Source organism: Hyla sarda, chromosome 10 (genome assembly GCF_029499605.1).
Source record: "Hyla sarda isolate aHylSar1 chromosome 10, aHylSar1.hap1, whole genome shotgun sequence".
Lineage (NCBI taxonomy): Eukaryota > Metazoa > Chordata > Amphibia > Anura > Hylidae > Hyla > Hyla sarda.
In genome coordinates this window covers 30,447,503-30,472,543 of record NC_079198.1, presented here as the reverse complement: position 1 = coordinate 30,472,543, position 25,041 = coordinate 30,447,503, and the positions used below count along the sequence as shown (strand labels likewise).

The window sequence follows — 25,041 nt, the reverse complement described above, 5'->3', positions numbered from 1 at the left end:
ATGTGACTTTGTGATCACTTTTTATTTTTATTCTGGCATATGATGCGAGTAAGGCTACATTCACTTTACAATTTGTTCATACGGCTGCCGCATCAGCTGGGAAATTTCTCATTTGAATAAGCCTACCAGAGTCAGATAGTGACTCTAATCGGCTCCTTTTTTGCTCCATATCCGGTTTTGTTTACGGACTGCAATCCGTTGTATGCCGCAGTTTTAAGTCCGGCAATAAAACTGATGCAGTGCAAAAATGAGCCGACCGGAGTGAGTATCTGACTCCAATAGGCTTACTTAAATGAACGAGATGAGGCGCTTGTCCGGTGGGGATATGGCAGAAATTTCACCCCCAGATCCTGCAGCCGTATAAAGAAATCACCCTAAAAGCAGCATTTTGGAATTTTCTTTAACGTTTAGAATATTTTTGTAACATAGGAAAAGAGGGGAATTGAAATGTTTATTGGGGGAAGGGGCTTTTTTTTACATTTATGACATTTTTTGTTACTTTTTTTTTTAACGCTTTTTAAGTTCCCACAGGGGACTATTTATTCCAATCTTTTAATTTCAAATACTGATCAATGCTATGCATAGGCATACTGCTAGAAGACAGGCCCCAAAAGTAAAGCTCAGCTGATGGCCAGGAGCAGGTAAGCATAACGTTTGCACTGTGGGTGGTCCAATAAGTTTCTCTGAGCACCACAGATACTTCATATGCGGTCATCAGCATTCAGCATCAGCATTCTAAAGGGTTAATGGCAGACATCAGTAGAATTGCCTGAAAGGGGTACTCCAGTGGAAAACTTTTTTTTATTTTAATCAACTGGTGCCAGAAAGTTAAAAAGATTTGTAAATGACTTCAATTAAAAAATATTTACCCTTCCAGTACTTTTTAGCAGCTGTATGCTACTGAGAAAATTCTTTTCTTTTTGAATTTCTTTTTTGTCTTGTCCACAGGGCTCTCTGCCGACACCTGATGCCCGTATCAGGAACTGTCCAGAGAAGGAGTAAATCCCCATAGCAAACCTATGCTGCTCTGGTCAGTTCCTGACACGGACAGAAGTATCAGCAGAGAGCACTATGGACAAGACAAAAAAGAAATTCAAAAAGAAAATAATTTCCTCTGTAGCATACAGCTGCTAAAAAGTACTGGAAGGGTAAAGATTTTTTAATAGATGTCATTTACAGATCTGTTTAACTTTCTGGCACCAGCTGTTTTAAAGGGATACTCCACCCCTAAACATCTTATCCCCTATCCAAAGGATAGGGGATAAGATGTCTGATCGCGGGGGGTCCCGCCGCTGGGGACCCCTACAATATAGCATGCCGCACCCACCTGTATCTGCTTCCAGCAGCGCTGACGTCACGCCCCGCCCCCTCAATGCAAGTCTATGGGAGGGGGCGTTGCGGACGTGGTCGGGAGCCAGAACCTCCAGCGCTGCCAGAAGCAGATACAGGTGGATGCTGCATGCTATATTGTGGGGGTCCCCAGCAACGGGACCCCCATGATCAGACATCTTATCCCCTATCCTTTGGATAGGGGATAAGATGTCTAGGGGTGGAGTACCCCTTAAAAAAAAAAGGTTTTCCACCGGAGTACCCCTTTAAGGTCCCGACTGCTGATAACAGTAGCCTGCCAGTTCCCATCCACATGGTGAACATGTACTAACCCTTAGGACACGCAGCATACCTGTACATTGCTGTGCCCTGGTCTTTGACACGCAGCGATGTACAGGTATGATGTGTGTGGGCCAGTTGAAGTGCAGCCAGTGCGCGAAACGGCACCGTTGCCCTACGAGACACCCCTGCACCGATTCTTGTCTGCACAGCACTTGATGTTATGAGGATCTGCTAATAAACCCTTCACTGAAGTATCCAATCGTGTGGTGAGTGCCCTGTTTCCTTGCTCTTATGAATTATATTTACGGACTGTCCAATTAGTGTTGAAGGCTATTTGGGACACACCCCTTTGACAAGCAAAATTGTACCATCGAGTTGTTAAAGGGGTACACCGGTGGAAAACTTAGTTGTTTTTTTTATTTTTATCAACTGGTGCCAGAAAGTTAAACAGATTTTTAAATTACTTCTATTAAAAAATCTTAATCCTTCCAGTAATTATTAGCTGCTGAATACTACAGAAAAAATGATTTTCTTTTTGGAACACAGAGCTCTCTGCTGAATCACGAACACAGTGCTCTCTGCTGACACCTCTGTCCATTTTAAGAACTCTCCAGAGTAGGAGAAAATCCCCATAGAAAACATATGCTGCTCTGGACAGTTCCTAAAATGGACAGAGATGTCAGCAGAGAGCACTGTGCTCGTGATTCAGCAGAGAGCACTGTGTTCCAAAAATAAAAGAATTTCCTCTGTAGTATTCAGCAGCTAATAAGTACTGAAAGGTTTAAGATTTTTTAAAAGAAGTCATTTACAAATCTGTTTAATTTTCTGGCACCAGTTGATAAAAAAAAAAAAAAAGTTTTCCACCGGAGTACTCCTTTAATGTATTAATACATTTCTAGGAAGATTAACACAGATAAGACAACATTGCAGAGTTGTAAGAAAAGATGCCACACAATAATAATAATAATACTGTGACATAATATAATGTTTTTTTTCCCTTTGTATTCTGGGATTACATGCCACAGGAGTGTAATGATTCACGTAACTGCCTGGAGAACCAGTATTGCCATCTTTCGCCTGATATCGCAGAGTGCCTAGATTGCAAAAGTGCCGAAATGGTGAGAAACAAATATTCTTATACTGTCTCAAATAGAACCTGTCTCCTACTTATTTAGATTTTTATTTTTATTAGAGCAATATGACATGGGGGGCATCAATCGTCCAAACAAGATAATATCGCCCTTTATATTAGGCCGGCAATCAGCTGATTTGTCAGCTGATCAGAATGTTTTTACGGCTCATCAGAAGCACATCTATCTGTGAATGATGAAAGCAGAGGGCCACATAAATTATCCAATGATGACAAAAGGTCAGACCCACTAGAATAAGCAGGATTAGGTCATAATAAAGTCCATCCGTTTTATTAGGGCTCATTCATGCTGGATATTTTCCAAGCGGAATTTCACGCCCAAATTTCCCAATGTTTCCGATTAGATGCTACTTTCCACGGAAATTTGCAATGAAAATTCCGGTTCCCAGACACTGCAGAAAGAATGAACATAGAGACGGCGCACTTCCAAGTACTGCTACAGATGGAATCTCCGCCCAGGATATCTCAGGACGAGAGATCAGGGCTGCCATCAGAAATTTCGGGGCCCCTTAAACAGCTAAAGACCTGGGCCCCCCCTTCCACCACGTGGCCCGCCCCCCAAATCCGCCCCCAGGGCCAGTCCCTAATCTTATTTTATTTTCTAATTATATATTTCTAATTAGATTATAGCAGATGCAGTGCAGTAAGATATTGTGCTGCACAGTATTTTACTGCACTGCACCCTGCCATATTCGAATACTCCCTAATCTAGTTACTGTGAAACTGCCCTAAAAATTCAACAATATTGCCACATACTGATCATACAGAGGTTGATACTAGCAAGGGCTCTGCAGCCATTATAAGGGATTACAGTTACATTTACTGACTCACAAGTTATGTCTACTTTGATTAGAGGCCATCATGAAGACTCGTCTCCAAAGAACCTGCCAGACAAACATTTTAGGCGCCTTTCTTCAGCACAATGCCCACTACTTTACACACTCCTCATGTGTATGGCTGCACACATTAATAGGGCCCACTTTGCGCCTCCCTTTGCCCCTGTATATATTTGTACACCCCTCTGTGCCCCCCTATATATTTATAAACCCCCCATTTTTCCCTGTATATTGTTAATGACCCCCTTGGTGCCCACATATATATTTGTAAATCCCCCTCCCTTCTGTGCCCCCCTAAATATTTAATGACCCTGTCTTGGTGCCTCCATATAAATATATTTAATCACCCCCTCTTGGTGCCCCCATATATATCAAATTGCCCCCTCTTGGTGCGTCATATATATTTGTAGACCCACCTCCCCTCTGTGCCCCCATATATATATATATTTATTGACCCCCTCTTGGTGCCCCCATATATATTTATTGACCCCCTCTTTGTGCCCCCATAAATATTTATTGACCCCCTCTTTGTGCCCCCATATATATTTATTGACCCCCCTCTTGGTGCCCCCATATATATTTAATGACCCCCTTCCCTCTTTGCCACCATATACTGCTGTAGGCCCTCCACAGACATACTGCCTCCAGCCATATATAATATGCGGCTGCAGGCAGTGTGTCTGTATACCTGCCCGTTTTAGTGGTTGGATCACTCCTTCTCTAGTCTGGAGTCAGGATTTAGTGCTATGGCCTATGGGCCATAGCAGTAGATTCCCGTCCCGGAGGAGCAGTGATCAGACCACGGAAGCTAACTAGGTGCAGGCGCCATAAACTCACAATCCTGGCCGGTCCTCCTCTTTACTGCTCCACTGCCCAGCCAAATAATCAGGATGCACGGAACCTCAGAGATGTTCCTGCTTGCACTGTCTACTTCCAGCGGACAGTGATCGGGATCAGTCATGGAGCCCGGCCCCCCCTGGGCACTGGGCCTCGTACTAGGGTATTGCCTGTACCCCATTGATGGTGGCCCTGTAGAAGATCTTGTAGTGTGAATAAACCCTCAAGACACCAGTATTATAAATGGCACATGCTAAGTGGTCAGTATTTATTCATACAGTAAGCATGGGAGGTGACATCTGTCATTTGCATTTTACTTTTCTCTTAGAGTCAGGTGAGATACCATATGCTACATTATTACTACCGGGTAAACAAATAAAATGGCAAGTATCAGCCATGTGGGGCTTTGTTCTGTCTTTTTCCCAACCCTCTTCTCTGCTCTTCATAGACAGCTCTGCAGTAGAGCACTAGCATTATCACTTAAGTGGCACTCCAGTAAATAAAAAATGTTTTCAAATCAACTGGTGCCAGAAAGTCATGCAGATTTGTAAATTACTTAATCTTAATCCTTCCAGTATTTATCAGATGTTGTATGCTTCAGAGGAAGTTGTGTAGTTCTTTCCAGTCTGACCACAGTGCTCTCCTTTGTCTGTGTCAGGAACTGTCCAGAGCAGGAGAGGTTTGCTATGGGGATTCGCTTCTACTCTAGACAGTTCCTGAAATGGACAGAGGTGTCAGCAGAGAGCAGTGTGGTCAGACAGAAGAGAACACCACAATTTCCTCTGGAGCATAACGCAGCCTATAAGTACAGGAAGGATTAAGATTTTTAAATAGAAGTTATTTAAGATTCTGTTTAATTTTCTGGCACCAGTTGATTTGAAAACATTTGCTTTCCACTTATTTTCCACCGGATTACCCCCTTTAAGAAGAGAAAAGAGAGGTTGGAAAAGGTTAACAGTACAGCAATTCTGCCGAGAAGACACTTGGCAATTTCATTGGATACTGTAGGTGTGAACAGATCCTTAATAATAATATTAATTTGTCAAGGTGACATGTCACCTGTTTTGCTATATTGGAATGTCACCCCACCAGAAAATATTCTGCCTCTGAGCATTTCAGATAATATATAAGCATTATAACATGGTTCTTTATCTCTGTATCAGACTTGTCAGCAAGATGAAGAGTGCTGTCCTGGGTGGGTCTGCGCCCTGAGCAAATGTACTGAACGTCTGATCGCCGAAAGTGGTGGAGCAAGGTGCGAGATGACAGAAGATCAGTGTGCTCCCGGATTCTGCTGCTCCAGAACTGGCAGTATGTTCAATACAATTTATCTGCATGTAGAGCAGAATCCCCCTCCCATAGACTTGCATTAAGGGGACAGGCTGTGATTTCACGAGGGGGCGGAGCCGTGATGTAACGATGCACCGGACCCTGTATCGCCGGTCATTACGCACAGAGCGAGTTTGCTCTGTGCAGTAATGATAGCGGGGTGCCGCAGCGGAGATCCCAGGGATCCCCAGCAACGGGACCCCGGCGATGTGACATCTTATTTTTGTAACTATTTATTATATCTTTTCAAATGACAACACTGAAGAAATGATACTCTGCTACAATGTAACATAGTGAGTGCATAGCTTGTACAACAGTGTTTAATGTTGTGCCCCCTCAAAATAAGCAACACACAACCATTAATGTATAAACTTTGACAACAAGAGTACACTCCTAAGTGGAAATGTCCAAATTGGGCCCAAATAGCCATTTTCCCTTCTGTTGTCATGTGACTCCTTAGTGATAAAAGGTCTCAGGTGTAAATGGTAGCAGTTGTCTTAATATTGGTGTTATCACTCTCACACTCTCTAATACTGGTCATTGGAAGTTCAACATGGCACCTCATGGCAAAGAACTCTGAAGATGTGGAAAAAAAAATTTAACTTTACATAAAGATGGCCTAGGCCATAAGAAGATTGCCAAGACCCTGAAACTGAGCTGCAGCATGGTGGGCAAGACCATACAGTGGTTTCACAGGACAGGTTCCACTGAGAACAGGCTTTGCCATGGTGGACCACTGAAGTTGAGTGCACATGCTCAGCATCATATTAAGAGGTTTTCTTTTGGAAATAGACGTATGAGTGCTTCCAGCATTCCTGCAGAGGTTAAGGGCTAGGGATAAGCCAGTCAGTGCCAAGACTATGCGACACATACTGCATTAAATTGTTATGCATGGCTGTTGTCCCAGAAGGAAGCCTTCTGGAAAAGGTGATGGACTGGCTAAGCATGTCTCCAGACCTTAAATCTATTGAGCATCTGTGGGGCATCCTCAAACGGAAGGTGAGGGAGTGCAAAGTCTCTAACATTCACCAGCTCCTTGTTGTCATCATGGAGGAGTGAAAGAGGACTCCAGCGGCAACCTGTGAATCTCTGGTAAACTCAAGCCCAAGAGGCTCAAGGCAGTTCTGGAAAATAATGGTGGCCACCCAAAATATTGACACTTTGGACATTTCCTCTTAGGGGTGTACTCACTTTTGTGGCCAAGGTTTAGACATTAATGGCTGTGTATGGAGTAATTTTGAGGGGGCACAACATTACACACTGTTATATGGGCTGTGCACTCACTGCTTTACATTGTAGAAAATGTTCATATCTTCAGTGTTGTCACATGAAAAGACAGAGTAAAATAGTTACAAAAATGTGAGTGGTGTACCCTCATGTGAGATACCATAAGTGACATGATGCAAACATATAACATCTCTGGGCCTTTATGTACAGACATATCCTGATTAGTGTTGAGCGGCATAGGCCATATTCGAATTCGCGAATATTCGCGAATATATGGACGAATATTCATCATATATTCGCGAATATTCGCATATTCGTAATATTCTCGTTTTATTTTCGCATATGCGAAAATTTGCGCGTGCGAAAATTAACAAATGCAAAAATGAGCAAATACTAAATTGGCATAAGCGAAAATTTGCACACCGGTCTCACACAGTAGTATTAGAGCCTTCTTTACACCACACAAGCTGGAAGCAGAGAGGGATGATCACTGTGATGTGTACTGTAAAAAAAAAAAAAAATAAATAAAAAAAAAAACAATATTCGTAATTACGAATATATAGTGCTAATGCGATATTCGCGAATAAAATTCGTATTGCGAATATTCGCGAGCAACACTAATCCTGATACAGCAGTGAACAGCATAAATATATAAAAGGACTAATCCCATACGTTCGCACATGTAAACCAAATGTAAGAAAGGTGTCTCTAAACTGTTGGAGCTATGTAGAGACCCTTATCTACAACGCGTTTACCCTCTACTATAAATTCTGATTTGGGACCCTAAGGTGGGTCACCACTTTAAGGAAGTTGAGCCTGTATTTTTGTATGGAGCATTTGTCATACGACATAATACTTGTACTCACCTGTATTGACAGGTAGTAAACCCCATCTGTAAGAAGTGAGGTCTGTAAACAGGGAAACTTGATATTTTAACTTCTCAATCTGTTCTTTTGGTTTAACTTGCAAGTCAAATGCAACAAAAGCTGACGTATCACCTGAGATTAAGATCTGTCTATTGTGTCTGCAGAATAACAGGGGTATTCTATTTCATTGGTGCTTGTTCTCCAGTATTTGCTGACACACTTAAAAGATTTGTTTTTGAAACAAGAGAATTCGATTCTTATAGGAAATTGGCACCATTCAGACAAGAGAGCTAGCTATCCGTTGGCTTTCAGTTATCAGCCCAATGCCCTTAGTATAATGCATGTTCTGCTCTGCTGACCATGTATGTTATGTCTTTAGGGACTACCAGAAGAGGATCAACCTAAACATTCAGCTCGCCAGCTCTCTGATCCTTCTGTTCTTGTTGGTTTATAAATATGTTGTGTGAGTAGTACAGAACTGCTAGAACTATTGCAAGACCAGATAGGGGTTTGTTACCATGCAAACCAAGTCACCATTCCCATTCTGTAAAAAGTTTGATATGAACCCCTATGAATGCATACTAGTGGCCATCAATGGAAGTCCAGTTTTACTATAGTGTCCAGACAAACTGGATAAAAGTCAGCCAAACACACAATTTTGGTGGGACCAGCTGACTATTTCATGTGATTGTTTAAACTCTTTCCCAGTGGCAGATGTGAGAAGATAGAAGGATCGGTCATGTTGGATTACAGTTATGGCACATATAGGCCTGCACTAAGTATAACACAATGGGGTTTATTTACTAACGTGATCCCGACTCTTTTTTTGTTGGGTTTTGTGCCCAAACTGTGTCGCACGTCCCTTGCGACACAATTTCCGACCAAAGAAAACGAAACCCTCCATTTTACAAGAAAACCCCGAAAAAGGGGGCATGACCACGGGATAAAGGGGGCGTGGTCCCAACAAAAGTGGCATGTCCCCGACAGTTTTGAAAGATCTCAACATATTTACTAAGGTTTCCAAAGAAAATGTGGTGGATTTGAGCTGAGGAAAACCCAACAGATCAGAACAGTTGTAAAAAAAAGCAAAATGTAGGGAAAAGTGCAAAATGTAGGGAAACCTTGGTAAATACCTTGGGAAAATATAGGGAAACCTTAGTAAATACCATGGGAAAATACCAGTCGGAAATCAAAACCAACAAAGAAACCTACACTTCAATGTGTTAGGCAGAAAATCAAGGATAATTTAACAAAGTTAGGAGAATTTTTTTAGATGTTTCTTTTAATTATTTATTCGTAAAAAATATTCATTAGAATTTATGATTAATTATAGTTGACTGTTTTAATTGTTTGGTTACACTGATAGTTGTATATGTTATATATACTGTACTAATAGGCATTTTGCTTTTCTCTGCATTACAGGACTTCCATTCCCAGTATGCTTGCCACTTCCATCTGAAGGTGAACAATGTAGTACACAGAGCAGCAACCTCTTAAAGCTGATAAACTTTCGGGCAGATTATGATTTGGGTTTGCAGTATTGTCATTGCGCTGAAGGTCTGGTGTGCACCAGTAAAGGGTAAGATTGCTCTATAACACAGTCATTTGTGAATGTGTACATTAGAGAAATGGTATGTCAATGTTTAAAGGGGTACTCTCGTGGAAAACTTTTTTTTTCCTTTTAATGAACTGGTGCCAGAAAGTAAAACAGATTTGTAAATTACTTCTATTAAAAAATCTTAATCCTTCCAATACATTTTATGGGCTGTATGCTGCAGAGGAAATGCTTTTATTTTTGGATTTCTCTGATGTCACCACCACAGTGCTCTCTGCTTACCTCTGCTGTCCATTTTAAAAACTGTCCAGAGCAGCATATCTTTGCTATGGGGATTTTCTCCTGCTCTGGGCAGTTCCAAAAATGGACAGCAGAAGTTAGCAGAGAGCACTGTGGTCGTGACATCAGAGAAATCAAAAAAGAAAAGCATTTCTTCTGCAGTATATAGCCCCTAAAAAGTACTGGAAGGATTAAGATTTTTTAATAGAAGTAATTTACAAATCTGTTTAACTTTCTGGCACCCGTTGATTAAAAAAAAAAAAAAAAAAAGTTTTCAATGGGAGTACCCCTTTAACTCTAACTTACTGTCCAGACATAGTGAGATTCCTACCTAACCTTAACCCCTTAAGGATGCAGGGTTTTTCCGTTTTTGAATTTTAATTTTTTCCTCATCACCTTCTAAAAATCATAACGCTTTCAATTTTGCACATAAAATTCCATATGATGGCTTATTTTTTTGCACCACCAATTCTACTTTGCAGTGACATTAGTCATTTTACCCAAAAATCCACAACGAAACGGGAAAAAAATTCATTGTGCGACAAAATTGAAGAAAAGAATGTCATTTTGTAACTTTTGGGGGCTTCCGTTTCTACGCAGTGCATTTTTCGGTAAAAATAACACCTTATCTTTATTCTGTAGGTCCATACGGTTAAAAGGATACCCTACTTATATAGGTTGGATATTGTTGTACTTCAGAAAAAAATCCTAACTACTTGCAGGAAAATGTATATGTTAAAAATTCTCATCTTCTAACCCCTATAACTTTTTTTATTTTTCCGCGTACGGGCCGGTATGAGGACTCATTTTTTGCGCAGTGTTCTGAAGTTTTTATCGATACCATTTTTTGTATTCATCAGACTTTTTGTAATGATATAAAAAGTGACCGAAAATACACTATTTTGGACCTTGGAAATTTTTTGCACGCACGCCATTGACCGTGCAATTTAATTAACGATATATTTTAATAGTTCGGGCATTTCTGCACGCGGCGATACCACATATGTTTATTTTTATTTACACAGTTTTTTTATGGGAAAAGGGAGGTGATTTGAACTTTTATTAGGGAAGGGGTTAAATGACCTTTGTTAACTTTTTTTTTTTCACTTTTTTTTTGCAGTGCTATAGCTCCCATAGGGACCTATAGCACTGCACACACTGATCTTCTATGCTGATCCCTGCAAAGCCATAGCTTTGCACGGATCAGTCAGATAGGGGCTCGATTGCTCTAGCCTGTAGCTCAGGCTTGGAGCAATCAATCGTCAATCGGACGCCACGGAGACAGGTAAGGAGACCTCCGCTTGCGTCCCAGCTGATCGGGACATCACAATAAAATCGCGATGTCCCGATCAGCCCCAGTGAGCTGCCAGGAAGAGTTTACTTTCGCTTTCAGACAAGGCGGTCAACTTTGATCGCCGCGTCTGAAGGGTTAACACGATCGCTGTGCCGCGCGCTGTTAGCCCAGGGTCCCGGCTATGATTAGCAGCCTGGACCGACCCAGAGTGATGCGGGGTCACGGCGTGACCCCTCTTTAAACACCGGGACCGGGCGTAGGGCGTGCAGGTACGCCCTACATCCTTAAGAGGTTAAAGGAAATCTGTCATCAGTTTCACTTGCAGTAACCTATCGGTAAGACAGGAAGTGCAGGTGACACTGATGACAACCATACTTACCTGATCCCGTTCCATTGTCTGATTCTCCCGCTGTATCTTCCATTCTGGGGCCGACTTGGAGCATGGGCAGAGCTTCATAACGTCACTGCTGCTGCTTCTCTGCTGGGTCCCTCTGCTAGCAAACAGCAGCGGGGATGTCACTAAGCTCCACCCATACTCCAAGTCAGATCCGGAACGGAAGAAACGGAGCAAAATTGCAGGAGAATCAGTCCACGGAACAGAACCAGATAAGTGTGGTTGTCATCAGTGTCACCTGCACTACCTGTCTGTGCCGACAGGTTAGTGCAGGTGAAACTGATGACAGATTTCCTTTAATTATCATCACTGTTTATATAAAAATGCACCTATATAAACAACACTACAGGGAGTTTATCTGGAAGATTTATCAAAACCTATGCAGAGAAAAAGCCAGTTGCCCATAGGAACCTGTGGGCAATTTTTCAGAGGCCTTTTTTAAAAAATAAATAAAAGAACCGATCTGATTGGTTGCTATAGGCAACTGGTCAACTTTCCCTCTGCACAGGTGTAAAATTTTTCAAACGAAAGTTTTCAGGCACAAAGTCACACTAGATTTTGGTGTGAATTTGGTGCAGAATACTGTAGAAGGAAATTCATGAAGCCAGTATTTTTGCATGAACACCTGGTTTGCGCAACCAAATTGTGACTTTTTCAATGTTACGCTGAGTTGGCTGAGCTTAGCGTAAGGTGGGCATACATGGGTATGGACACCAGATTTACTACAATTTGTGCTAGAGAGCTAGTGTAAATTGTAGCTGAAATATATGGTAGCATAAAGCTAGTGTAGCCATCAAACCACAACCTCCTAATAAATCATGCACATCAGAAGACATGGCAAACGGCATGTAAAATGCAGATTTTAGACTTCATTCACATAACTTTTTAAATATACGGTTTTGTATCAGTTCCCCGGCAGTTCCTCAGCATATGTAATTGTAATTGAGTTTGACCACTGAGACCCTCCATGATCTCCTGTACGGGGACCCGGAACTGATGCGGCTCTGCACGGCTAATGCTCGTGTCCTCAACCTCATTAGGAGGTCGACAGACACGCTCCCTCCATTCAGCTCTATGGGAGGGGTGGGGGTTGCACGAACGCTGCATCTCATCCATTGAGATTCATGAAGGGGCGTGTTGGCCACGGCATCATGCTGCAGTCGACACGCCTCCTGCATGGAAAGAGCCGCGGCAGAGCCTGGGCTCCGTACAGGAGATCGCAGGATGTCCCAGCATTCGGACCCCCCCCCCCCCCCCCGAGATCAGACACTTATCTCCTATCTTGCGGATAGGGTATAAGTTGTCTAAGGCTGCAGTAATCCCTTAAAGGGTTTTGCCACAAAGTAAATACAATTTACATGCACTGTAAATGTAAAGTGACTTGTATTTACAACTGGAACTACAGTAATTTAAAATATGAATACAATCAACCCATCCGAAGTCCCACTGTGCACCTCAGTTGCCCTTAGATGCCATAACTTGATCATGCTTTATGTCCGCGCACTGACTCTGCCCTGCCCAGACAAAATGCTGCACATGTTTAATAGAATTCCCTACTTCTTGGTGATAACTTACTAGGAGAACAATTGTTGAGTGCCAAGTGTAGATGAACCTCTGAGAAGAGATTTTAAGTCTAGGGTGCAGCGGGGCAGAGTCTGAGCACGATCATTAAAGGTGCCTTCTGTTGGAGGTAGTGTCATTCATTGTAAGTCAATGCTGGATCTGTTAGGGGCCTTGATACATACTGTATTCTGGCTTGGCTCTAGTCTTTTTCAACACTCTGTTTTTCTAGTGGTTGATGTGGAATATTCTATGTGTATGCATGTTGAACATTTTAAAAGGCATAATTGGGACATGTAAACCATGCCCCTGAAAATCCCTCCATAATTCCCAGAAATGCTCCCAAAACACACAAGTTTGAGCAAGGTTAAACTAAAACTAAACTCCTTTTCCAACCAGATTCTCAAGAAAGTTGGCAAGTATTCATATGCAGGGGATTTGGAGCTCTTTATCAGAAAAACTGAGCCCCAACCACTATAACAATGCATTAACAAATAAACTAGCATGAAATGTTGGAACATAATTTACCATAAGGTGTGAACCAAAGATGTCCATAACTTAAGTGGCCTCTAAACCTGTGCTTATACATATACAGCTGTGGTCAACATTACTGGCATCCTCCATTGTTTACTGTATAAAGCCAAAGGAGGAGATTTATTAAAACTTGTGAAGGAAAAAAAAAAACGCTAACCAAAGATACAGACCAGACCTATAGCAACCAATTAGATTGCTTCTTAAATAAAAAATAAAAAAAGACCCCTGAAAAATAAAAGAAGTGATCTGATTGGTTGCTATGGGTCTGGTCTGTGTCTTTAGAAATAAGTGGAGCGTTTCTGCAAACATATTTAAGAAATAAGTGGGATTATTAGAATATTTTAGTATCATGTCCAAACACCTTCAACAAAAAACATGACCTGTCAAAATGCATGCAATAAATTCTATAAAGAAATATAGAATACATAATTATAGACTATGATACCCTGGCAGTATGCCCCCTTGTTGTGTGCCCTTAGTTTAGTTTCACGCATCCATAGAACTTTTTCCCAAATTGATTTTGTTTTATCATTGTAACTTTTGTTTAAGTTTAGCTGCTATTTATAATGTTGCCAGCTGAGTATCCGGCGCTGCCCGTTTTTTCCTACCTTATCCTTGTGGGGGAGGAAAAAGAAAATGTTGTCATATGCTGTCCTCCTGACCCCAAATCCCCTCCTCTTATTCTGACCTCATATCCCATCCTCATATCCCGTCCTCATATCCCGACCTCACATCCCGTCCCCTTATTCAGACCTCCTATCCCATCTTCATATCCCAACCTCATATTCTGTCCTCATATCTCATCCTCATGTCCCATCCCCATATCCTGTCCCAATATTCTGTTCTCAGGTCATCAAAAGTTTGGGCACTCCAGGTAAAAATTTGTATTAATGTGCATAAAGAAGCCAAGGAAAGATGGAAAAATCTCCAAAAGGCATCAAATTACAGATTAGACATTCTTATAATATGTCAACAAAAGTTAGATTTCATTTCCATCATTTACACCTTCAAAATAACAGAAAACAAAAAAATGGCGTTTGCAAACGTTTGGGCACCCTGCAGAATTTATAGCATGCACTGCCCCCTTTGCAAAGCTGAGACCTGCCAGTGTCATGGATTGTTCTCAATTATCATCTGGGAAGACCAGGTGATGTCAATCTCAAAGGTTTTAAATGCCCAGACTCATCTGATCTTGCCCCAATAATCAGCACAATGGGTTCTTCAAAGCAGTTGTCTAGAAATCTGAAACTGAAAATAGTTGACGCTCACGAAGCTGGAGAAGGCTATAAGAAGATAACAAAACATTTTCAGATGTCAATATCCTCTGTTCGGAATGTAATTAAGAAATGGCAGTCATCAGGAACAGTGGAAGTTAAAGCAAGATCTGGAAGACCAAGAAAAATATCAGACAGAACAGCTTGCAGGATTGTGAGAAAAAATATTCAAAACACACGTTTGACTGCACAGTCCCTCCAGAAAGATCTGGCAGACACTGGAGTTGTGGTACACTATTCCACTATAAAGACATACTTGAACTAATATGGTCTTAACGGAAGAGTCATCAGAAGAAAACCTCTTCTACATCCTCACCACAAAAATCAGCGTTTGAACTTTGCAAATGAATATATAGACAAGCGTGATGCATTTTGGAAATAAGTTCTGTGGACCGATGAGGTTAAAATTTTACTTTTTGACCAAAATGAGCAAAGATATGTTTGGAGAAGAAGGGGAACAGAATTCAATGAAAAGAACCTCTGTCCAACTGTTAAGCTTGGGGGTGGATCAATCATGCTGTGGGGTTGTATTGCAGCCTGTGGCACAGGGAACATATCACGAGTAAAAGGAAAAATAGATTCAATAAAATGTCAGCAAATTTTGGATGCTAACTTTATGCCATCTGTGAAAAAGCTGAAGTTAAAGAGAGGATGGCTTCTACAAATGTATAATGATCCTAAACACACCTCGAAATCTAGGGGGGATTACATCAAGAGGTGTAAACTAAAGGTTTTGCCATGGCCTTCACAATCTCCTGACCTCAACATAATTGAAAATCTCTTGATAGACCTTAAGAGAGCAGTGCGTGACAGACAGCCCAGAAATCTCAAAGAACTGGAAGAATGGGGAAAGATACCTCAAACAAGAATTGAAAGACTCTTGGCTGGCTACAAAAAGCGTTTACAAGCTGTGATACTTGCCAAAGGGGGCAGTACAAGATATTAACTCTGCTGGGTGCCCAAACTTTTGCAGACACCATTTTTTTATTTTCTATTATTTTGAAAGTGTAAATGATGGAAATAAAATCTAACTTTTGTTGACATATTATAAGAATGTCTAATCTGTAATTTGATGCCTTTTGGAGATCTTTCCATCTTTCCTTGGCTTCTTTATGCACATTAATACAAATTTTTACCTGGGGTGCCCAAACTTTTGATCCCCACTGTATGTATAGACTAGCTGATTACTCGGTGTTGCCCGGTTTTTCCTTCTTAATCCTTGTTGTGGAGGAAAATCAACAGAGGAAGCCTTTGACTTCATATCCTGTCCTCATAGATTGTTGTCCTATCCGGACCTCCTATCCCGACCTCTAATATGTGTACCAGATATTGAAATATATCCAGCCGTACGGAAGTTATGTGGGAACATACATTTCCCATTGATTTGCATGGGACTTTAAACAAAAACCCCGCCCCTGGCAAATGGGGGTGAGTAAGGGTTAAATCACCTATCCTATGTTTGTTGTTGACATATAAGTAACATGTGTGCCAAGTTTCATGTTAATATCTTTAGCCGTTTGGAGGTGATTCTGAAACATACACACATGCATACATACATACACACACATTGGCCCTCATTTACTATTGCAAACCCGACATGTTTTGTCAGGTTGTGCACCAGAATATGTCGCAGTGCGCCAGATTCTGTCGCATTGCGCCAGAAATTCTGTCTGCGAGAGATTTTGCGCCAGAATTTGCCCCAGAATTGAAAAAACCCGACTAGCTCTCCATTTTGCTAAGAAAACCTGAAAAAGGGGCGTGTCCGCATGTAAAAGGGGTGTGGTCTCAGAAAAGGGGCGTGCTCCTGATATTTTCACAAAAACCCAACATATTTACTAAGGTTTCCACATTAAATGTGGTGAATTTGAGCTGAGGAAAACCAGACAGATCAGAGCGTGTGTAAAAAAAGCAAAGTGTAGGGAAAGTGGAAAATGTAGGGAAACCTTAGTAAATACCGTGGAAAATATATTGTAGGGAATTAAAACCCACAAAGAAACTTACACTCCACTCTTAGTAAGTGAGGGCCCATTGAGTTATATATATATATATATATATATATATATATATACACATACACACACACACACACACACACAATAGCTGAGTACCCGGTGTTGCCCGTTTTTTCTTTCCTAATCCTTGTAGTTGAGGAAAATCAACAGAGGAAGCATTTGACTTCATATTCCGTCCTCATATAGCATTGTCATATCCCAACTCCATATCCCATCCTCCTATCTGGACCTCATATCTCGACCTGTAATATGTGTTCCAGGTATTGAAATATCTCCAGCCGTACGTGGGAACATACATTTCCCATTGATTTTCATGGGACTTTAAGCAAAAACCTTGACCCTCACAAATGGGGGTAATTAAGGGTTAAATTAACTATTTTATATTTTAAGTGGACATATAAGTAACATGTGACCAAGTATTATTGGAATATCTCCAGGTGTTTGGAAGTTATGCAGTAGCATATATTTTCCATAGACTTGTATGGGACTTTAAACAAAAATCCCGACCCTGGCAAATGGGGGCGAGTAAGGGTTAAATTACCTATCCTATGCTGTAGGCATATAAGTAACATGTGTGCCAAGTTTCATGTTAATATCTTTAGCCGTTTGGGAGTGATGCTGGAACATACACACACACATTGGGGGAGATTTATCAAAGAATTTAGACTGGTATTTCCTGTCTAAATTTGTCGCACAGAAAGTCGCAGTCTAAATCTTTTGCTCTAGAGGATTTTTAGAACATGATGCATGAAAGTCTATTTTAGACGGAAATGCATTGGAAAATGCATTGGTGCTGAATTTATCAAGTGCGACTTTTGTGCGACAAGTCGCATCTGCCCAAAATACGCTGAAATGTCAGACCATGTTGGAGCAGGTCTAAATGCAGTTTAAGCTGTAGACCCTGAAGTCTGAGCACAGAATTTATCAAGGGCTGTGAGACCTTTGATAAATTAGAAGCAAAATAGACAGGAGACTACTACATACGCTGGTCTATAAGCATAACCAGAATAGACTAGATTACTAAATGTCCCCCATTGAGTTTTATATTTATATATATATATATATATATATATATATATATATATATATATATATATAGATTAAAGGGGTATTCAAGGAAAAACTTATTTTTTTATATATATCAACCGGCTCCATAAAGTTAAACAGACAATGTCAAAGAGCAGCAGGGAATGCTAGCAGAATGCTTGTGTGTATAGGTAGAGGGATTAGAAGTAGAAAGAGGGAAGTGCTCACGAATGTATAGGTAGAGCTATTAGCAGAAAAATAGAGGGAAGTGCTCATGCCGCTGTACAGGACACTGGTGAGACCTCACTTGTAGCATTGTGATGTCCCAGTACAGGTACACGTTCCTGTACTACCTGTAGGCTCTGTCAGGTTGAGTCCCTCAGTGACCTGGGGGCTCCCCTGCAGGGACTCCCCTTGTTCTCCTGTTAATTCAGTAAAGGCAAATGTCTATCCTTATGTCTAGATAGTATACAGGGCCTGTGGAGGACTCAAGGACCTGTGTGAGTAAGCCTGTCACATGTTACGTTATGCAGTTATATGATTTGTTGCAACATGCACTCCCAGAGAGCACCAGCTTTAAACTATGACCCACAGCTTGACCAATGGGCTTTAGTCCAGCCCCCCACTATATAAAGGGGCAGCCATCTTTAATTCACTCTTTTTATGTGCTCATGGCTGTAACATCTAAGTCTTTGCTGAAGCAGCTACCAGATCTCAGGACAAGTGTTCAGCATCTGGAGGCCACAAAGCTACAAGTCTCTCCAGTAAGTCTACAAGTCTATGTCTGCTGTCACTGAAGTTAGTCAAGTCCTGCACATAGTCAAGTCAAGTCTAATTACAAGTCAAGTTAATTACATTATTGGTCCAGCAAGCTGTGAGGTCCTCTGGTTACTGGTCACCTCTCTGGGAATTCTGGCCTTAGCTGTGAAGATAATTACACCTGTCTTCTATTCAGTAAAGCTTTCGTTTACCCTCAACTGGTTGTGGACTCTTTATTCACTACTAGCCCATGGGATAACAGAGAATCCGGGCGTGAGGTGTTCCGGAACCTGAACACCACACTGGCGTCACGAACACAGAGGGGTTAATACCATCCGACCCCCGGGTTAATAACATCTCCCAACACTCATCACCGCAACACCCGTGGCCCTGCCACTACCCACAGTGGCACACCCCAGTATTGTGCACAGTACTGGAGACTGTGGGAGAGATTTATCAAAAGCTGTCCGGAGGAAAAGTTGCTGAGTTGCCCATAGCAACCAATCAGATCGTATAATTTTTCAGAGGCATTTTCAAAAATGTAAGAATCGCTCTGATTGGTTGCTATGGACAACTCAACAACTTTTCCTCTGGACAGATTTTGATAAATCTCCCCCTGTATCTCCAGAATAGATACTTTGAAGAAAGATCAGAGAAGATCTACTAAACTAGTACATGGACTGCAGGATAAAACTAGTGTTGAGCGGCATAGGCCATATTCGAATTCGCGAATATTCGCGAATATATGGACGAATATTCGTCATATTCGCGAATATTCGCATATTCGTAATGTTCTCGTCTTATTTTCGCATATGCGAATATACGCATATGCGAATATTCACATGCGCGAAAATTTGTATAAACAAAATTAACGCACGCGAAAATGCGCATATGCGAAAATTATCGTGTGCAAATTTTCGCATATGCGAAAAGTCGAGCACCAGTCTCACACAGTAGTATTAGAGCCTTCTTACACCACACAAGCTGGAAGCAGAGAGGGGTGATCACTGTGATGTGTACTGTGAAAAAATAAATAAATAAAAAAAAACAAAAAACGAATATTCGTAATTACGAATATATAGCGCTATATTCGCGAATATTCGCGAATTCGCGAATATACGATATTCGCGAATAAAATTCGAATTGCGAATATTCGCGAGCAACACTAGATAAAACTTACAAGGAAAGGTTAAAAGGACCTTAATGTGTATAGCTTTGAATAAAAACATGACAGGGGGGGATATGAAACTTTTAAATACATAAAGGAAATACATAAATACATAAAGTAGCATATTTAAAAGAAAAACTACCATGGGAGGACATAGTTATATATTAGACGGGCAAAAGATTATCCAGTAATATCAGGAAGTATTACTTTACTGAGAGAGTAGTGGATGCATGGAATAACCTTCCTGCAGAAGTGGTAGCTGTAAATACAGTGAAGTAGTTTAAAGGAGTGCTTCAGTGGAAAACTTTTTTTTTTTAAATAAACTGGTGCTAGAAAGTTAAACAGACTTGTAATTTACTTCTATTAAAAAACCTTAATCCTTCCAGTACTTATCATCTGCTGGATAGTACAGAGGAAATTATTTTCTTTTTTAATTTATTTTCTGTCTGGCTGCAGTGCTCTCTGCGGACACCTCTGTCCATGTCAGGAACTGTCCAGTGCAGTATAGGACTGCTTTGGGGATTTTCTCCTGCTCTGGACAGTTCCTGACATGGACAGAGGTGTCAGCAGAGAGTACTGTGGACAGACAAAAGAAATCCAAAAAGAAAAGAATTTCCTCTGTAGTAAACAGCTGCTAATAAGTACTTAAAGGATTAACACATTTTAATAGAAGTAATTTACAAATCTTTTTAACTTTATGGAGCCAGTTGACTTAACTCCTTAAGGACCAGGCCATTTTACACCTTAGGACCAGAGCGTTTTTTGAACATCTTACCACTGTCATTTTAAACATTAATAACTCTGGGATGCTTTTACCTATCATTCTGATTCCGAGATTGTTTTTTCGTGACATATTCTACTTTATGTTATTGGTAAAATTTTGTCTATACTTGCATCGAAACGATTAGTGAAAAATTCAAAAATTTGATGAAAAAATTGAAAATTTTGCATTTTTCTAATTTTGAAGCTCTCTGCTTGTAAGGAAAATGGATATTCCAAATTAAAAAAAATTTGATTCACATATACAATATGTCTACTTTATGTTTGCATCATAAAATTGACATGCTTTTACTTTTGGAAGACACCAGAGGGCTTCAAAGTTCAGCAGCAATGTTCCAATTTTTCACAAAATTTTCAAACTCACTATTTTTCAGGGACCAGTTCAGGTTTGAAGTTGATTTGAAGGGTCTTCATATTAGAAATACCTCATAAAAGACCCCATTATAAAAACTGCACCCCCCAAAGTATTCAAAATGACATTCAGTCAGCGTTTTAACCCTTTAGGTGTTTCACAGGAATAGCAGCAAAGTGAAGGAGAAAATTCACAATTTTCATTTTTTACACTTGCATGTTCTTGTAGACCCAATTTTTTCATGTTTACAAGGGGTAAAAGGAGAAAATGTATATTTATATTTGTAGCCCAATTTCTCTCGAGTAAGCACATACCTCATATGTCTATGTAAAGTGTTCGGCGGGCGCAGTAGAGGGCTCAGAAGCGAAGGAGCGACAAGGGGATTTTGGAGAGTACGTTTTTCTGAAATGGTTTTTGGGGGGCATGTTGCATTTATGTCACAGCGTGCGCTCCGGTCCCCTTCCCCGGACCGTAGCGCCCGCTCCCTCGGCCTACTGCCACGGGATCCCGGCGTCCCCCGGTCAGTCACACTGACCGGGAGCCCGGCTTCCCTTGTGTCGGGGACGCGGCTGCCGTGACGTCTGGTCCCCGTACGCGCGCCACGTCCCTATTCCACTTACCTGGCTCCCCGCTCCCTGCGCCGTCCACCTCTGCCTCCAGGCGCACGTGGCCCCGCTCTCTAGGGCGCACGCGCGCCGCCTTCAGTAAATTTAAAGGGCCAGCGCACCAGTAATTGGTGTGCTGGTTCCTCACTTCCCCTGTCCTTTCCAATAAAAGGCACCTGCCCCTTCCTGCCCTTGCCAGATCTTTGTGCCCTAGTGCCTCTGAGAAAGCATTCCATATTGTGTGTATTGCCTTGCCTGTTGCCGAACCCGTTGCTACCGCCTACTCGCCTTTGAACCCTTGCTGCCTGCCCTGACCTCTGCTACGTCTGACTACGCTCCTGCCTGCTCCCTGTGTACCACGCCATATCAGCCGCCAGAGAGGTCGAGTTGCTACTGGAGGATACGACCTGGTGGTTACTGCCCAGCAAGTCCATCCCGCCTTGCGGCGGGCTCTGGTGAAAACCAGTAACCACTTAGAACCGGTCCTCTGGTACAACCCGCGCCATCGCCTCTCTGGTCCAGAGGATCCACTATCAGTCCTGCCGGTACGTGACAATTTAGGAAGCCCATATGGTGCCAGACCAGCAAAAAAAAAAAAAAAAAAACACATGGCATACCATTTTGAAAACTAGACCCCTTGAGGTACGTAACAAGGAATTAAGTGAGCCTTAATACCCCACAGATGTTTCACGACTTTTGCATATGTAAAAAAAAATATTTTTTTCAGTAAAATGTGTGTTTCCCCCCAAATTTCACATTTTTCCAAGGGTTAATAGCAGAAAAGACCCACCAAAATTTGTAACCCCATCTATTCTGAGTATGGAGGTACCCCATAAGTTGACCTGAAGTGCACTACGGGTGAACTACAATACTCAGAAGAGAAGGAGTCATATTTGGCTTTTTGAGAGCAAATTTTGGTCGGGGGGCATGTCGTATTTAGGAAGCGCCTATGGTGCCAGAACAGCAAAAAAAAAAAAACACATGGCATATCATTTTGGAAACTAGACCCCTTGAGGAACGTAACAAGGAATAAAGTGAGCCTTAATACCACACAGGGGTTTCACGACTTTTGCATATGAAAAAAAAAATTTCCCTAAAATGTGTGTTTTTCCCCAAATTTCACTTTTTTGCAAGGGTTAATAGCAGAAAAGACCCCCCAAAATTTGTAACCACATCTCTTCTGAGTATGAAGGTACCCCATAGGTGGACCTGAAGTGCACTACGGGCGAACTACAATGCTCAGAAGAGAAGGAGTCATATTTGGCTTTTGGAGAGCAAATTTTGCTCGGGGGGCATGTCGTATTTAGGAAGCCCCTATGGTGCCAGGAAAGCAAAATAACCCCCACATGGCATACCATTTTGGAAACTAGACCCCTTGAGGAACGTAACAAGGGGTACAGTGAGCATTTATCCCCCCCCCCCAACTGGTGTCTGTCAGATCTTTGGAAAAGTGGGCTGTACAAAATTTTTAATTTGCACAGCCCACTGCTCCAAAGATCTGTCAGACACCAGTGGGGTGTAAATTCTCACTGTACCCCTCATTACATTCTGTGAGGGGTGTAGTCTCCGAAATGGCGTCACATGTGGGATTTGTGTAGTCTCCGAAATGGCGTCACATGTGGGATTTAGTTTTTTTTGCGTTTGTCAAAACCGCTGTAACAATCAGCCACCCCTGTGCAAATCACCTCAAATGTACATGGTGCACTCTCCCTTCTGGGCCTTGTTGTGCGCCCCCAGAGCACTTTGCGCCCACATATGGGGTATATCCGTAGTCGGGAGAAATTGCATTACAAATTGAACAGTATAGGGCAACACCAGCGTGTTAGTGTAAAAAACTTTTTTTTTTACACTAACATGCTGGTGTAGACCCCAACTTCACCTTTTCATATTGGGGTTAAAGGAGAAGAAGCCCCCCAAATTGTGTTAGGCAATTTCTCCCGAGTACGGCGATACCCTATATGTGTCCCAAAACTGTTTCCTTGAAATACGACAGGACTCCAAAGTGAGAGCGCCATGCGCATTTGAGGCCTGAATTAGGGATTTGCATTGGGGTGGACATAGGGGTATTCTACGCCAGTGATTCCCAAACATGGTGCCTCCAGCTGTTGCAAAACTCCCAGCATGCTTGGACAGTTAACGGCTGTCCGGCAATACTGGGAGTTGTTGTTTTGCAACAGCTGGACGCTCCATTTTGGAAACAGTGGCGTACCAGATGTTTTTCATTTTTATTGGGGAGGGGAGGGGGGCTGTGTAGGGGTATGTGTATATGTAATGTTTTTTACTTTTTATTTTATTTTGTGTTAGTGTAGTGTAGTGTTTTTAGGGTACAGTCACACGGGTGGGGGATTACAGCGAGTTTCCCGCTGCGAGTTTGAGCTGCCGCGCAAAATTTGCTACATCGCAAACTTGCAGCCTGATACTCACTATAAGCCCCCTGCCCATGTGAATGTACCCTGTACATTCACAGGGAGGGGACCTCCAGCTGTTGCAAAACTACAACTACCAGCATGCACGGTCTATCAGTGCATGCTGGTAGTTATAGTTTTGCAACAGCTGGAGGCACATGGGTTGGGAAACACTGAGTTAGACAGACAATGTTTCCCAATCAGTGTGCCTCCAGTCGTTGCAAAACCACAACTCCCAGCATTCTCAGGCATGCTGGAAGTAGTAGTTTGGCAACATCTTTAGAGCCAGATGTTGCCGAACTACAACACCCAGCATGCTTGGAGTTGTAGTTTTGCAACATCAGGAGGACTACAGTTTGCAGACCACTAATACAGTGGTTCCAAATCTGTGCCCTTCCAGATGTTGCAAAACTACAACTCCCAGTATGCCAAAACTGTCCAGGCATGCTGGGAGTTGTAGCTCTGCAACATCTGAAGGGACAGATGTTACAGAACTACAACTCCCAGCATGCCTGGACAGTAAGGACATGCTGAGGATGTGTAGTTTTGCAACATCTGGAAGGGCACAGTGGTCTCCAAAGTGGGCCTCCAGATGTTGCAAAACTGCAACTCCCAGCATGCCCAGACGCCAAGTGCTGTCTGGGCATGCTGGGAGTTGTAGTGTAAGGGGACCAGATGGAGCAGTCCAGATCGCTTTACGGCGGTCTGGACTGCTGCAAAGGTCCCGCAACGCCGATGAAGATCCACTCACCTGTCGCCGCTGCCGCCGTCTCCGCCGCCGGGATCCGGGTCTTCAGGGACGGGGTAAGTATCGGGGCTGGTCCCCAGCACTCCCCCGTCCCCCGCCGCGTCCTCCGGTCTTCCTCCCGTTCTCTCCGGACTTCCAGGGGCCGGGCAGGGCGGGAGGAAGTAACTGCCCCCCCCCCTGCGATTGGTCGGTTAGCTAACTGAGGAATCGCAGGGGATAGGAGGAGGTGGCAGGCTTGCCACCTCGCTCCTATACTCCAGCATGGTCCTGGCTGTCTGTGACAACTGGGATCATGCAAATTACCGGGCAGTGGGGTCCCAGAGACCTGATCAGCCCGGTATCGCCGCAGATCGCAGGGGCAATTTCCCTCGCGATTTGCGACGATCGCCGACATGGGGGGCAGACATGGCCCCCCTAGGCGTTTGCCCAGGATGCCTGTT

At 42.4% G+C, this 25,041-nt stretch overlaps 1 protein-coding gene across 2 annotated transcripts in view; it reads left to right on the top strand.

Annotated features, from left to right (window-relative positions):
• The window catches only part of LOC130293400 (dickkopf-related protein 3-like), a 68,951-nt gene that overhangs the window by 31,557 nt on the left and 12,353 nt on the right, over positions 1-25,041 (top strand). For both annotated transcript variants that reach the window (XM_056542037.1, XM_056542038.1), the window contains 3 exons: positions 2,637-2,729; positions 5,598-5,745; positions 9,279-9,435. In XM_056542037.1, coding sequence (XP_056398012.1) covers positions 2,637-2,729; positions 5,598-5,745; positions 9,279-9,435 — 398 coding nt within the window. The remainder of the gene's footprint in view (positions 1-2,636; positions 2,730-5,597; positions 5,746-9,278; positions 9,436-25,041) is intronic.